This window comes from Macrobrachium rosenbergii, chromosome 15 (genome assembly GCF_040412425.1).
Source record: "Macrobrachium rosenbergii isolate ZJJX-2024 chromosome 15, ASM4041242v1, whole genome shotgun sequence".
Classification (NCBI taxonomy): domain Eukaryota; kingdom Metazoa; phylum Arthropoda; class Malacostraca; order Decapoda; family Palaemonidae; genus Macrobrachium; species Macrobrachium rosenbergii.
In genome coordinates this window covers 51,630,162-51,646,797 of record NC_089755.1, presented here as the reverse complement: position 1 = coordinate 51,646,797, position 16,636 = coordinate 51,630,162, and the positions used below count along the sequence as shown (strand labels likewise).

The 16,636-nt window shown below is 38.7% G+C and overlaps 2 protein-coding genes across 3 annotated transcripts in view; one reads left to right on the top strand and one right to left on the bottom strand.

The window, feature by feature from the left end:
* LOC136846700 (uncharacterized) overlaps positions 1–2,881 on the top strand; it is a 198,959-nt gene extending 196,078 nt beyond the window's left edge. The window contains exon 3 of the mRNA XM_067117788.1: positions 1–2,881. This exon is cut by the window's left edge and continues 2,599 nt beyond it. The gene's annotated coding sequence lies outside the window, so the exon portion shown is untranslated.
* LOC136846699 (uncharacterized) lies at positions 2,285–11,586 on the bottom strand. 2 transcript variants are annotated; one of them, XM_067117785.1, is made up of 6 exons: positions 11,416–11,586; positions 8,808–8,938; positions 8,354–8,526; positions 6,293–6,439; positions 4,586–4,707; positions 2,285–3,598 (listed from the first exon to the last, which is right to left on the bottom strand). In XM_067117785.1, the coding sequence occupies exons 1-6, from the start codon at positions 11,427–11,429 to the stop codon at positions 3,481–3,483; spliced, it is 705 nt and encodes a 234-aa protein (XP_066973886.1). In that variant the 5' UTR covers positions 11,430–11,586; the 3' UTR covers positions 2,285–3,480. The 2 variants fall into 2 exon arrangements, with proteins under 2 accessions (XP_066973886.1, XP_066973887.1); XM_067117786.1 differs by having other exon boundaries at positions 3,462–3,598; positions 4,582–4,707; positions 11,416–11,562.
* Positions 11,587–16,636: the final 5,050 nt, after the last annotated feature.

The following is a 16,636-nucleotide window of genomic DNA, read 5'->3' as shown; positions in this document are numbered from 1 at the left end:
TCTGTACATTTCTTTAAGCCACGCACAAAACGATTAGGGAAAAGGACAGCGAAGAAACTTCACATTGTGATTTTATATTACGTAAAACGAACGGAAGATCGAAGGACTTTTGAAATTACTTCAATGCGAAGATAGCTGTTGTTTAGGACTAATGGTCGATCAGTTCATGAGTTTTGCGAATTTTAGTGTAAACGGTCTAAAAGTAAATGTTAAATAAAACATTCTAATAATTATATTTAATGAATTTAAAAAAAAAGAATCGATGGGCCTATTGACGTCATCATTCAAAAGAAGCTTACAACTTCCTGACTCCGTCTTGCGATTTGCGTCCTTCTCAGTAACGGGGAATATGAAAGTTCCCTTGACTGTATTCAGACTAAAAAGCTCACTTTAAAGAACGAGAGAAAAAAACAAATGTCATCTCCCCACGTTTACAATTCCGCCCTCTTTGTATTTGTTATATTGGCTTCTAAAATATAACATGCTAGGCTGTGTTGATGCCGTGTACGAATCCTCCCAACCACTCACATCTGGGCTGTTGTTACCAGAAGTTTTTATGGGTAGAGATGGGGGCGGTGGTGGTAGGCTTAATAGGGGAAACATTGGCAACATTCCAAAGTCGTCTACCGCTAAGGCTCAAGGCTCAGGAGATCACCAGTTCAAAAGAAAAATGTGTAAATCTATATCACAACTTCTTGGTCGGTTGGAAGGTTTTGCTAGAACAGCGGCCAAGACATTGACAATAAAGATGATGAAGTAATGTAAATTATTTTAAGAAAATATTAAACTAAATTTTGATGAGAATCATCTTTACAAAAATCGACCTTATTAGAAAATGCTGAACTAGATTTTGATGAGAATCGTCTCTACAAAAATCAGCCCATCTAATTGCTTCGTTGCATCAGCAAACCGAATACATGGTTAGACAAACATCCTAATTTTTTCTGTTGTTCAATAAAGTTAGCTTTTTTTTTCTAGAGACCAGGAAGAACTCACTGGATGGATATATTTAATTCAACGACTTCTAGTATTGTAATCCGCTCAGTTAGCTCCGCCCAACAGAACTTAAACCAACCGTAGGAGAGGGGCAGAAGGGCAGCTATGTACATTCTCCCTCCCAGCGCCACCCAGCCAGAAGAATGGAGTAGTACTAAAGTGTCCGTGGAAACGCAAGCTGGAAGGAAAATCACCAATGCTTGATTTGTTTTATATATATAAATATATATATAATATATATATAGTTGTTTGTTCCGTGTTTTATGTAGCATAAAAGTGTTTTTGGAGTCGAAGTAGAGTTTCATCTACTTCGTTAACTAGTCTTTTATGAATTCTTTCATATTTAATCAACGAAAGGAATGATGTTCCAATCCTCCAGAGACATGTAGGGGCAGGAATTTTCCCAAGCACAGAAGTCTGTCTGAAGTTGTGAGTTGGCTTGTTTATCGAGGAAAGGGTTAAAGTTGTTGACAGAGCAACAGACTAGCTGCTGTAGGGTTTGCTGACGAAACTGGGAGATGTATACTTCATTCCCAGAGAGGACTATTTGTGTGTATGGAAATATACATGGGCATTTACATATCACCCGTTTATTAGATTGTGGCAAGCAAAAGTTGACCAAGTAAGGAGGTCTCTTCTAGTCATCTTAAACTACACAACAATAAAACTTATCTTAAATCTTCCTACACCTTGCCTTGCCAAACTTTAATTATTTCGTTCAAGCCATAGTTCACATGTGGCAAATGATTGCAATCTGTAAACAATACGAAAAAAGTACTCGTATTTAAAACAAAGGGTAAATAATTGCAATTTGTAAACAGTACGAAAAAAGTACTCTTATTGTTATTTAAAACAAGGGGTAAATGATTGCAATTTGCAAACAATACGAAAAAAGTACTCTTAGTTATTTACAACAAGGGGTAAATGATTGCAATTTGTAAACTACGAAAAAAGTACTTATAGTTATTTAAGACAACGGATAAATGATTGCAATTTGCAAACAATATGAAAAAAGTACTCTTACAACAAGGGGTAAATGATTGCAATTTGTAAACAATACGAAAAAAGTACTTAGTTAGTTAAAACAAGGGGTAAATGACTGCAATTTGGTAAATGACTGCAATTTGTAAACATTACGAAAAAGTACTCTTAGTTATATACAAGGGGGAAGTGATTGCAATTTGTAAACAATACGAAAAAAGTACTCGAGAGTTATTTAAAACAAGGGGTAAACGATTGCAATCTGTAAACAATACGAAAAAAGTACTCATAAGAGTTATTTAAAACAAAGTTAACATCTGCATTTCTGTCGATTGTAGCTGTACATAGCAAAATTGTCTCTTACTTTCGCCAGCAAACTCGGCAGCATCACTTGTAAGTAATAATAAAGTACTGTATATCGCGCAGTGTCCTGTGCTCGTACATGGTTCTATCTTAAACCTCATCTGTAACCACGAAGACCATTATTTTTCCAGATATGCATTTACTGTACCTTAGCTCGACCCAAGAATGACATCCCACGGGACGAATCTGTTTCATGCGAGGAGTCACGGTTGTGCATTAAGGCGGTTTCGTGTCTTGTCACGTTGGGTCAAGCAAAGTGTAAACAGAAAATATATTCGTCGCTTACTATACAAGACTTATTAACCCTGTTGAAGTGTAAGAAAAGCTATTTTATATCTGAAAATATTTTCTTAAACAGAGAATAAATGATAATGAATAAAAATAATAAGATAATTTTCGAGTAAGAGCATCATCATTTGAAAGAAATGTAGAGCAAAAATATTCTCGTAAAAAAAAAAGGATTTCAGAATTTGTTTTTTTTTTCCAAACCAAATTTTTATTTACTTCCATGTAAATAAATGCCATTAAGTTTAAAAAAGAATTCGTTTTATTCCACTCCTTTCTGTTGTTACAGATCACAATAACTAGACTGATATTTGAGAAACCTAGAGCCTTGATCACAATATCTAGACTGATATTTGATAAACCTAGAGCCTTAAGTATTTTATTAGCCTTAAATGTATGCTGTAAACACTAGATAAATAAATTTCAAGCACAAAACCGCCAATGCAATTACTGGTAGGTCTATATCGAAAAAAAAACTACTATAAGGGCATTAGGATTATCCTTCTAACATTCTTGTGTTTTAACCAAAATTGAAAGAACCTAAATCGAAATAACAGTTATACAAACTTATACCATCGCGGAAGCTACTCAAAAACTTCAATATGGCAGCGGAAGATAAACTCTTGTTTCTAACTTTACAGCCGCTACAGCAATTGCATTTATTTCCGACATCAAGATTCACATGTTCTCTCAAACCTGAAAGGGTTCTCATTACAAAATGTTATTTTACCTGGATTACCTTCCAGTCAAGCATAACAATGACGAGACAGAGGATGGCTTTACATTACAACCTGTCTACCCAGATGACTGCACATTACAACCTGTATACCCAGAAGACTGCGCAACCTTCGGCCCTTAGTTAAAATCTTGCTGGGCTTTATGCGTGAAAACTTCCAGAGTTTGGAGAACCGTTGACATCATGGAGTCCTCGTTCACGTATGATCTAGCACCGGCTGCTAATCTTCCTGCAAACCTGCAAAACGTGATAAGCCGCTAAATTATTTTAATCCAAGATGAAGTCGTAACTTAATGGCAACACTTGACATTATCAACTGGTTACCTCCAGTGTTCTCCATTTTAAAGCTTATATTCATGTTTAGCAGTAATTACTTTAGTGATACAGGTGTTTCAAGGTAATGAAAACTCCTGTCTGTTAAAGAGGAGAGAAAAAGTGACTAGGAAACTCTCTCATCCACTGCTCTTATAGAGGCAGCATCCAATTCAAGGCTAGCTGCATCATTTCCATAACCTTTGTAAAGATACAGTTTATACTGAAGGTGCAACATTTCAGAATATAGAATTTATGTTGAAACAAGTAACTAAATTAGTCTTCACTATACTATATTCAAGGAAAACCCTCAGATTTTACTAAAAGGCTACTATGTTCAAGTAAAATCAGCGACACTCTAAGGCAACCGTATTGAAGCATTCTTATATTGCAGTACTGCTATGTCCTTAGAACACTGCTCTAATTATATTTAAGATTTGCATCTACACAACTGGCACTGCCCACACTATGGTAAATATAACTCAACTGTCAAGCACACATGACGACTTGACAGTATACGGACAACCCAGGCTTGAGAAACTGTCATTCGCATGAAGATGAAATATTACTCATATTCCCTCTAAAAAGAAGCGATGATGGGGATTATAAAATAGCATATACTCACAATGCTGTAAAATCAATACAGAACTAATCAACAAAAAATGTAGCAAATAATAAAGGACTGCAGTATACAATTCATCCAATTTTTTTTCTTTGCATATCCAATCTTAAAACTGTTTATAGTTATTAACCTGTTCATTGGTTACTAGTGCCCCTTAAATATTTCACTGCAACATATTCAACCTACAAACAATTCGACAAAGTGAATCATTCATTAATTAAACTATTAACAAAGGGCAATGAAAATCTTCGATATTTAAACTGAATAAAAAAAAGTTAATATTCACCTACATCAGCCCAAGCCTGGCCGTTGTGGAAATGATGGCGTCTTGAATACCAGGGAAAACCATGGCGAGAAACCCTCCGCCCATAACTAGTGCTGTCACTAGGGACGGCACAGACGACGACATCGTCTGAAATAAATGGACAAGTTATTCAAGATACATCCTGTAAATACAATAGTCTGCCGACTTCCGTGTACTGCGCACTGGCAAATATATGAAAGACACCAAAGGCATGTAGCCTTAGAACATTTTCATTAGTCATGTCCTATCGACAGACACACGTTTACATAATCGTTCATTAACGGATGTGAGTAATAAAATATACTGTATGCCCTTGTCCTCCAGACTAGGACCAGCCTCACTCAACCCATGTCCCTGTATTAAGATGCAAAATAAAGGGACCTTGGACATCCCCATTTGGTCTGGCACAAGACAGAAGTCCCCTTGCCACCAGGCCTCATAAATTCATTAAGAGATTGCTACTCTTAGGGGTACAGGTCCGTGCTGGGACAAGCCTGCTAATCTAATTCCACCTTTGGGTTGATATGTAACATCCCTAGAGATTGACTTACTGTCTCGACCCTCTTGTAATGCCGTCTTTGGGAGTTATTGTATACAATATGACAAACAAAACATTTGCATGAAACTATTCTTAAGATATATGTACTGCAAATACAAGGCTACATACATGTATGACTGAGTAAAGTTCCACATGTGTATGCTACATCACATCCAAGACAAATTCGAAACATCCATCGATTTTGCTACAGAAAAACGTTCTTGCTTTCTTGCCTAATTAACAGTTAATGGCTGTTACTTTTTTTTTTCCAATATGCATTCTACCAACAGCCTTATTAAATGGAATTCACTTGTACCTCTTTTCACAAAACAAAAATGAGAAATGAATCTCTCATATCTCAAATCTGATCGGTAGCCTTTTTATAACCGTAAGTTGGCATGCAGTCCTCGTCTAAACATCTGCAGCAGCAGCACCATCTAACCGCAATCCTATTGTGACAGGAAACTAACGAATTCCATCATACCCTCTATACTCAAAGCAGTTGTTTCATTTAATACAAGAGCATTTTTAATTTACATCAAACTCAAGGTTTTGAGTTTAAACTTTAACCTCCAAAATTTTGTAAAAAGAATTTTAACCTCAGTCCTTATATATTTGAAATCCTAATGTAGTTCTTAAAACTTTGAATACTAAAATAGTACATAAATCGTTGTTTCCACAAGAAAATGCATATGTATAAACTTGAACTTTTTAGGAGTTTCTATACTAAACCCTCGCTTCTATTTGCGGTTCTTGATTATCTCAGTTTAGTACCTGTAATCTTTGCAGAGCTTTATTGGAACCTCCTAATCCTAATTCTTTTGGATCTTAAATCCTGCTCTCACTTCACATACCTGGAAATCCTACCAAAGTACACTAAGTACTTCAGATTTTAAAAAGTGTTCCTTAACATTTCTAGCGATATTTTGTTAGGATACCACATAACATTTTCATTTTATAAAGTTGTTCCAAAAGAACACTTAACAGGGGTGCTTTAAGCGATGAAAATCCTAGTTACAGTACGCATCTAAAAATTAAACCCTATTTTAACGGGAATTTAAAATAATTCCATAGCTATAAAACTTACCACCACCATACCTGGAGTTCCAAAATATCCCAGCAAATGCATCTCGACTGCAAAAAGTCAAGACTTACCTGAACTGATCTTCCCACTGTGTCGATAGCAGAAGCGCCAACATCGACGCCAGACGCTAGCATGACAATGCCTTTACCAGTGACATCTACTAAGCTGGAGACGCCGTTGACCACCAGCTGTAGCACACCTGGCAGGTAGGAAAATACCTGCCGTGACCGGAAATAATTTATCAGCGGTGTGACATGAGCCTTTCCTGGAATTACCAGTACAGTATCAATGTTTACCAAAATAGATTAATCCATCTTTTAGATAATTGAAGGGGCTAATCAAACCAGGGGGCTTTGCTGATTAAGAGTAGAAAATCTCTATTTTTTTCAAAAAATAAAAACTATTAAAGCTGTATAGTCTTAGTGGGAGTACTGATAACTGTTAAGATCAATAAAATTACATGAAAATAATGGTCATCAACCAACCTGATGTATTATCATATTCCCAAATTTTTACTTGAAATGTGTTTTAAAAGTTATGAAAGTTCCTGATGTTTTGCAGGTTCCCTCTGAACTGCAGTTTAATCTACTTGAATAATTATCAATACAACACATTATCTGAATGCGGATCTAAGTAAAACTTTGGCAACATCAACAGAAGTTGTCTCAATAGCTCAAAACTATCTTTGTGAAGTACCTATACTTGAATGTATTCAGTCACGCAAAGTTATTTCACTAACTAAATAGCACTATCTGTTCGTGAGGTTACATGTATTACTAACATACAAAAATGCTATCAATACCCTAGAGAAATTGTCGAACCTATAAGTAAAATTTGTTTCTTTGTTGAACTACTCGCTGAAGAAACTGGGACACTGCCATTCAGGCCTGTAAGCACTGTAAACTTTGAGTAATGTTTACAATTTTCGAGCTCTCGACAGCATCTGCTTGAAAATAAAACAACAGAAGCAGACTGCCTCTAAACAAGCCCATACACTGGAGATGGCTCAAACACCTTTTCATAAGTGCAATCTGACAATGCTGTTGCAAAATTTACTGACTGATAATCAGGTTCATTATATGGCGCGTCACCAAACTGCCCCACAACTGACCTAACTGAAAGGCTGGAACTGTGGCCACTACTAGTCTGAAATGTTGCCAAGTGTCTTGCAGAAAATACGTGTCACAACTGCAAGAAAAACATTCTCACGTTTGTGTATCTACCTAGATTGATTCTGCTCCTACCTAGGAAGCCACTTTAACATTTGTGATTCCACAGCATTTCCTGCTTGTTTATAAAAAGCTGTAATAGGAAACAAGAGTGGGATAAAGGGCTTCAGTGTATCCATACTTGCGCTAGCAGCTCCGAAAATTGTCAACACTGGCGTTGCATATTACCAGGATTTAAAGTTGTTCTCCGTGCTAAGCTATGGTAAGCAATTCTCTCTTAAAGATTCTTGAATATTATGTTACGGATATGGAACTCTGTATCACTAAGTAAAGTGACATTAAGCTTCCTACAAAGCTTCAGCAACTGTTTCACCACGTCATGAATACTCCAATATAAGTTTGTATGAACAAACTTAGCTGAAAACCAGAAATTTACTTGTTACTCTTTTGAGGGGGGGGGAGGTTACTTGTGATTTCAATCAGTGCTGTCAACTGCCACTGATGACAACCCAAATGAGTAGGTTTATCCCTGAATGAAAAGCCAGTACAAAAGGGGGCTTCCTTGTAGACTGCAGAAGGATAAATGTTACTTGATCGCCGTGAATGGAGAATACCCAAACATCACAGCCCACCCATCTTCCTATTTCGGTTACTAAAAGCAATAGCTTATTCATGCCTTTTCTTAGTGGAAAATGATATACCATTATACAACATGATTATTGGCTGTAATGTTTCTATACTTCTGAAGTTAGATGTAAAAGTTGTTTTTTTTTAATTCCTTGTGCTGACTAATCAGTTTTGTTCATTTTTTGTTTTTGTTTTACTGATGCGAGTTTGCTGACGGTGTACTGATGCGAGTTTGCTGACGGTGTACTGATGCGAGTTTGCTGACGGTGTACAAAGTTGAATAAAGCCTCCGTGCACTAATCTCTCCTCACCACAAAACCATCTGGCATTCCTCACCTGCATAAAATTATTAAGGGTGGTTAAAACGGGCCCGATGATCGAGGACAAATCTCTTGTGCTACGACCCACAGAACGAATGGCACGACGAAGGGTGACGGCGTTCTGGAGGACCTCATCATTCCAGACGCTTCCAGCGGCGGTGAGTATGGATTTCGCGGCATGAACCACCCCTGGAAATGATAATATGGCACTCAAAATTAGTATGCTACAGTTGGGTAACATAATAATTTCTGTAGTCCATACATTAAGCAAAACGTAAGTCTACATACTATGAAATTCCTAGTGTCTACAAAGCCTGAACTACAGCCACTGAAGACTTGCTAACTAATAAGAATGGAGAGAGAGAGAGAGAGAGAGAGAGAGAGAGAGAGAGAGAGAGAGAGAGAGAGAGAGAGAGAGAGAGAGAGAGAGAATCACACTCTATTAAAAACTCCATGATATGAAGCATTACCAGAGTCTGGGTATTCTTGATCATCATCTTCCTCCTCCTCCTCCTTCACATCTTTTCTTTCTTCTTCTTCTTCCGAGACCGACAGAGTAAAGACACACATCCATGACAGTACCAGGATAGTCTGCCAGGCACTAAAAGAAAGAAAAGAGAACGATTAATTGTCGATATTGGTTACCAGAAAAAAAATCAAAAACAAATTTTTATGTCCTCTTTACACGCACGACTTTCAAAGTAACAAGACTTACTATGGGCAATTTGACACCTAAAATCTAATAACAAAACTCATAAACACAAACCACTTAAAAAGTCAAAGGGCAAAATACAAATAAATGTCTCACTCAAAAGGGTCCCGCATCATTCACTACAGAATAAAAACATCTACCATGGTAATCAATCAAGTGTTCCCAGGGAGGTCACGTATTCTCTCTGTGTACAGTAATTAACTACGAAGTTTGCATTAAGATCAAAGGAGATAAAGTGCACACCCAATTTGTCGCCAAACCAATTATGAGATTTATGAGTACGGCTTCATTTCCCAAGCAACGTCAAAACTTAGTACATTCGTTCTCTCTGTTTGGTTCACAGAGTTTAGCTTACGGAAATGAAAGGAAGCAATTAATAGCTTCCTGGAATCGTTTTACATTAAAAATGCTTCAGTGGCTTCATATCAACCTTAGTCGTATATGAAAATCTGGATTTTTTATTAAAAAAATTTAAACATACAACCAATGTACGTTAACAAGCAAATACCACTCTATGATTTATGATGGCCTTGGTCAGCTTAAGGGAGCAAGTGGCATCCTTCCACCCCAAAATCATGTAAGACCTAGCACCCTACACTAGCTAGATTTATGCCCCCCACCCCCTCTTAGGAAGTGGTGCATTCAGACAAGGAACATGATGAATTTAGACCAAAGCTTTGAGTACTTTTAATCCTACAATGGAGTGGAAAAGTAAAATAACAGTCCGTTTGATAATTTTTTCCTTATAAGAACTGGAAGAGCTGAACATATTACGTTGGAAATTGGTGGTTAACCGATTAAAATCCCTCCTAAGTCTATGAGCGACCTCACTGTTACACCAGGATTATTGGGCGAGACTCTTTGAAAACTAATTAAATACAGATGTTTCTCAATCTAACCTTACTTAACCTAAACGAACCTTGGCCGAGTTCTACCTGACCTAGGAGCTTCAATTATCTTGTATCACCATCGAACCTGCCCTATCAAGCCTTAAGTATCCTAACCCTACCTTCCTTTAAGTAACATGACCTATGGCAATTAGGCCCACCTGACCACTGTAACCTGACCTAGGGAGCCAAAGATCATAAGCTTTATTTGCTTACATGCTTTGCAAATGTGTTGTCCTCTTAATTCCTCCCAAGCCAAAACTCACCCCGACCTTTAGCCTATGGTGTCCCACACTATGACTCCTCATTACCGTTAAACCTTGGGTGCGCCCACACTACAACAAAACATGGCACAAACATGTTATATACATATCAGCAACAGGTTAGAAACTTACGCGACAAGGTCAGAGATACAGACAGCCCATGGCCTGAGAAAAATCTACTGACACGTCCACAACATTGTTTTTCTAATTGCCACAGACATCATTTCCACATCTGATTCAGCATCCAACATACCAGTGACAAAAGAAGTCATTTGTTGCAACGGTTTCTGCTGCCATGTTCTTGTGCTAAATGAAAACATAGATCTTGGGTGCATTCAACATTTCCCTTAAGATTCAAGGAAAAAATGGCAGTAAATATGAATAGTTTGAAACCTAATACCAGTACTGGTGTGTTGGCTACTCAACCCTGTTGCCAACAGGTCAACGACTTAATAGTAGTCCAGACTAGCGTATCATATAATTATCCAAAATTTGTCAAATTGACGTTTTTCAACCTGTTTCTGATGTGACTGCATTACGGTTGCCAACATGAGTTTATATAATGTTTTACAGCTCTCACCTCTTTGTCTTACGATGGTAATGCAACATCTATAAACTTTAATATATAGTGCATAATGAGTTCAGCATCCGAAATTACTGAACTGATGGGAGAATTTTCTCCATATGGAATACAGTGGTGAAGTTTTACATCCATTCTGAGCTCTAGGACAAAAGAAGATTTATTTTAATTTACAATACCCTACCTTAGGTCAGGTTGAGGACCCGGTTTACAGGGAGGATGGAGTCCTTCCATCTCCGGCCAGGTAAGGAACCCAAGCCTAGGTTAGGTTAAATACATCCTTGTGCGCCACTCGTTTAGTTATCCCCCACCCCAAAAACCCAGCTTTCCTACTGTGGTCCCCAGTAACTGCAAGATATAAAGGGGTTCTGGTATCTTTAAACTACTAAATCTGCTACCGACGTGGTCTGAAACGTTCACAGAATGCATTAAAAATGGTAATTTTCACCTCAAATGCGGTTACGGTTTAAAAAAAATATTCCCGGAACCTTTACCTCCAAATCGAATTTAACTGTACAAGAATTCGACAACGAACTGTCATTATGAAGGGCAGACAATTCACCATCTAGTATATAAATCCAAACGCCAAATTACATGAAACACTTAACAGACACTCAACATCATACAATTACTAACCGTAGCGACGACATAGTCGTCAAAAAAAACCTATTTTTCTTCAAAATCGTTTCACAGTTGTATATATTTTTCCGAACAAGTTTACCACGTACTGCTCGTCAAACGTCAACAGCACAACTACTGATCACGCCATTCGTGCGCGGACACACCGCAAGGACCCCGGAGTTGTACAGTAAGTACCACAAACGGTAGGTGGCGCTCAAATGATGATAAACACGAAAACGACAATACTAAAAAGGGCTTTCCATTTTAAAAACAGACTGTTGTGAGGCACGAGAGTTTTATTGTTTTATTACTGAGTGCCGTAACCTCACATACTCTTTCTGTTCGTAACCAGTATCAGCAGGGGTTGTGATAGTCGATCTACATATTCAACAAGCGAGCGGAAAAGGACATTGAAAAAATACCGAATTGGTGACACAGACTGCACATAGATTGTTTCTTTTTATCACCTAGCGCCTAAATTTGTAATCTTCACCTCTCTTCCCTAACCTGTTAAGCTTACAGGCTTGAAAGAGAAAGCCTACATTTCCGACGACGATAAATGCCTCTCTTTCTCCTACCACTTTCAAGTGTGCTTCGGATCCAAGCAAAAGGTAGGGCTCTTGGGTAGATGTCACACGGACCTCTGTGTCAAAAAAAGGCCCGTGACAAATTCATGGGTCATCTTTTTAAGTCTATGAAAACTGCTGGGAGTCCCTGGCCTGGAATATCCATATTTTGAAACCGCTGTATCATCAGTTACCATCAATGCTTTCAAACATTCAGTCGAGAAGAACCAAACTTGAAACATCAGTCAGTGTCACTAGGGTGGGTAAAACTTCCGTCTGCTGTTACAAAATGTGATCCATCTCTCTCTCTCTCTCTCTCTCTCTCTCTCTCCCCGGACATTTTCATAGAATTTTACCCACTTTATCCCAAGTGCCATGTGTAATCCTGTAATTCAGGTATTTCATTCCTGATATTTTGCGAGAATCAAGTCTGCACGAAGTCTCATACGAGCAGAAGTTGCTGGAGGCGATCCTTTAATGATGCTTTTTTTGTGGTGAAAATTTAAAAATCGACAATTTCGATTTTACACACCAACACGGCAAAACAGTCAAATACAATAAAAAAAATAAACATTAAAATATATGGATACACGAACGGAATAGCTTCAGATCGAACCCAAATCTTTAGTCATCCATAATGATATCCGACCTGCTTTCTCCCGCGAGCTGTTTCAGTAGGAAGTTTCCAAAAAAAAGAAACAGCAGAGAGCCCCTACACATATATCAAGCGCAAAAATATATGCAAGACAAGAGAGAGAAGGTTTATATGTGACTATTGAAATTACACAGAATTATTAAGTAATTATAGAATGGCTGTGTTTGTCGCTTAAGCGCTGTTTTTCCACGGCGTATGAGTGAGTTCGCAAAAATGCTTGCGTATTCTTTTAGCAACTGTGCTTGTTAAGCCAAAGGTCACATCTCTCCAGTCTGTGCAAGCACCACTTGCTGCGTGGTGTCTTGTCATACTGCCAGTACCGCAACGTCTGTTAATCTTGCTAAAATAAACCAGAGATGCTAAAAAGCAAAGACCAGTCTCTTCATATTCAGTGTAATGATTTACTTTCTTTTATCTTCCCGCATGTCAGTGTAAGCTGCATCACTCTCATGAGAATTTCAACGTGCCAAGGAAAAACATCGAGAGGGTAAAACAAATACCTTCCTCGTATTAACATCTCATTCTTTTTAAACCTGCTCAGCAAGGAACTAGAAAGAAGAAGACACTTGAGAAATATGCGTAAGGCGGTATGAAGGATATGAGAAGTGAAATGCCGACTTACACGAAGGAAAGGACAAGGGATGAAAGTTAAGGGAAAAGAAAGAGTACCAAATGGAAGGACAAAAAAGACGACACTCATAAACAAGTAATAAATACGCTGAAGTTTCTTCGGCGCAATCGAGTTTTCTGTATAGCCGCTACAGCGGATAATCAAGGCCACCGACAACAGATCTATCTTTCGGTGGTCTCGGTGCAATGCTGTATGAGCCGCAACCCATGAAACTTTAACCACGGCCCAGTGGTGGCCTATCGTATATCGTTGCCAGATGCATGATTATGGGTAACTTTAACCTTAAATAGAATAAAAACTACAGAGGCTAGAGAGCTGCAATTTGGTATGTTTGATGATTGAAAGGTGGATGATCAACATACCAATTTGCTGCCCTCTAGCCTCAGTAGTTTCTAAGATCTGAGGGCGAACAGAAAAAGTGCGGACAGAATAAAGTGCGGACGAAGAGACAAAGCCGGCACAAAAGTTTTCTTTACAGCAAACTCAATATGATTTTAGTAAACTTACTGAAGTCAACCCGATACATAAGTAAATAAGAACATTGCTCATATGGCATTCTGTGTGAATGATTATGTCTGAAGCTCTGTCAGTAGGTTATGTATGTTACAAATGGCAACTGTTCTGCATATTACGCTCGGGCGAGCGTTTCGTGTAACTAGGTTTTGGGAGCAAGGCATTCCCCGGTCTGGACAGCGGGATTAGGAGGGTCTTGGGAGACTAACAAGTGGCTGGCCGTCCAATTAGGCTCTGCATAAAAGGAAGATAAAATAAAAGAAAAAAATGCGCCGAAGTTTCTTCGAAGCAATCGGGTTTTCTGTAGAGCCGCTACATCGTATGATCAAGGCCACCGAAAATAGATCTATCTTTCGGTGGTCTCGGTATAATGCTGCGTGAGTCGCGGCCCATGGAACTTTAACCATGGCTCGGTGGTGGCCTATCCTATATCGTTGCCAGAAGCATGATTATGGTTAAGTTTAACCTTAAATAAAATAAAAACTACAGAGGCTAGAGGGCTGCAATTTGGTATGTTTGATGATAGGAGGGTGGATGATCAACATACCAATTAGCAGCCCTCTAGCCATCGGTAGTTTTTAGGATCTGGGGGCGGACAGAAAACAGTGCGGACAGAATAGAGTGAGGACAGACAGACAAAGCCGGCACAATAGTTTTATTTTTTTTTTTACAGAAAACTAAAAAGAAAGCACTTCTCCTTAAGCTTGCGAATCGTAAATCTGGTCTTTGTTTCCTGAGCTCTACAGGACCCGGCAGCCATAGGCTACTTCTAATGTGGCCTGTATACAAACATGACTCATACGTATTAAATCTACATTCTGAATAAAATTCTACTGACATATTTCTCTTGTCAGGACCCAGTTCTCTCTCTCTCTCTTCTCTCTCTCTCTCTCTCTCTCTCTCTCTCTCTCTCTCTCTCTCTCTCTCTCTCTCTCATTCATGGCTAGGAAATGAATATTATCAAACCTTTACCGGCATGATTTCGATAAACTGAATTAAAAAACAGCACCAGGGGAATTTTACATGCTAACTTAATAGAACCACATTTTCCCTCGTTTCGAAAACATTAAACTGAAGAGAATTGTGTATATACCACTTATCAAAGCTTCCAGCACACTACGTACTATGTAATGTTTGCAAACTTCCGATACAAACAACAACGGGAATAATGCGTCGTGGAACTCTGTCACCATTTCTTTAAAGATGCTGAAAGCGCTTGACATCCTCAACAAGTGACAGAGATAGAGAGAGGGAGGAGGGATGGAAGGAAGGAAGGGAGGAAGGGAGGGAGGGAGGGAGAGGGCAATCGTTGGGTAATTAACTTAGGGGGACGGAGAGAAAGCTAATTGACTGCTCCCCGCACCTGCGTTGATCCACCATATTGTCCTCTTTCATAAACGGTTTATGTTGTATTTCCTAGGAGATACATTTCAAAAGGTTGTCCCCAGTGCATATGAAAGCAGAAACTGAAAATCAACCAGTTGCTTCGATATCAATGAGTGTTGTTTTCCAGGCTACGAAAAGAGCTGAAAAAAAAAAAAATTCCTCCGTGCAAGTCAGTTATCCATCTCACCGAATCTCAAACGCAGTACGATGTAAACGTGAAAAAGATTACCCCATTCTCTCTGCAAGCGAGTAATGCATCAAAGCGAATCTTCAAAGGAGCTGTGACGTTAAAGGACTGACGCCTAATTGCCTCAGAGGACAAGAGGGGATTTGAGAGAGAGAGAGAGAGAGAGAGAGAGAGAGAGAGATCCTCGCTCGTCTGATGTAACATCATCAGTGACTGAGAATTCGTATAACGTCTCAGGGATCCCTGCCTCCCCTCACCCTTCCCGACTCTCTCTCTCTCTCTCTCTCTCTCTCTCTCTCTCTCTCTCTCTCTCTCTCTCTCTACTTTAAGCATCTCGAGAAAGGCCAGGGGCCACCGATAGTAGTTGTCTTGTTGTACTTTTTGAAATTCACAGGACTCGTAGAGACAAAAGAACCTCTCTAAAATAAAAATTTAAAACAAAGACAAGACTTGTAATAAATATCTCTCCTTCTTTCCCTGTGTATTAAGCTTTGGAATTTTCTTTGCGTCCGTTTTCCCCGACTTGTGAATTTCAAAAGGCAAGTCTAACGTTTCCTTCAGCAATAAGCCCTACGCTTTTTTTCATAATCTTTTTCAGGATGCCTCGGGTCTGGGTAAGATTTGGGTACTGGGCTGCCCGTCTCAATGCACTGAGCATTAAAAAAATTACCGTATTTCCACACTGCATTTACAAACACTCAATGAAACATCAAACGGCTTAAATGAAAAGTCTTGCATGAGATGAAAAACGGAATGACATTAGCATGATTAATACTTACGACATCAATTCGCCTACGCTGTATAAACAATTCAGCGGAAAACCGAAAAACATTGATAATTTGCATTAATGATTTCTGTAGCTTCGGGTAAATGTTAAAAAACAACCATGTTAATACTTCAATGACACTAGCTCTCAGATGAAAAAAAAAAAACTTGTAAGAGGATAAAAACTGTAACTGGCGATTAAGCGTGCAAATGACAGAGACAGAGAGAGAGAGAGAGAGAGAGAGAGAGAGAGAGAGAGAGAGAGAGAGAGAGAGAGAGAGAGATTCACTGGTTTTTCAAAGCAAGCTTGAACTCGAGTCATTTGATAAAGCGATTGCTGGCTACCAATAAGAGCAAGGGTTGTTGCTGGCGTGTATAAAAGTTTGATCCAGCGACAAAACACGAGAGAATCGCAAAAGCGAACTCAACACTAAACAAGTAAAAAGTACGCATTAGTTTCTTCGGCGCAATTAAGTTTTCTGTACAGCGTATAATGCCTTACGAAACTCTCAGTCACGGCCTGTGTTGTTGGC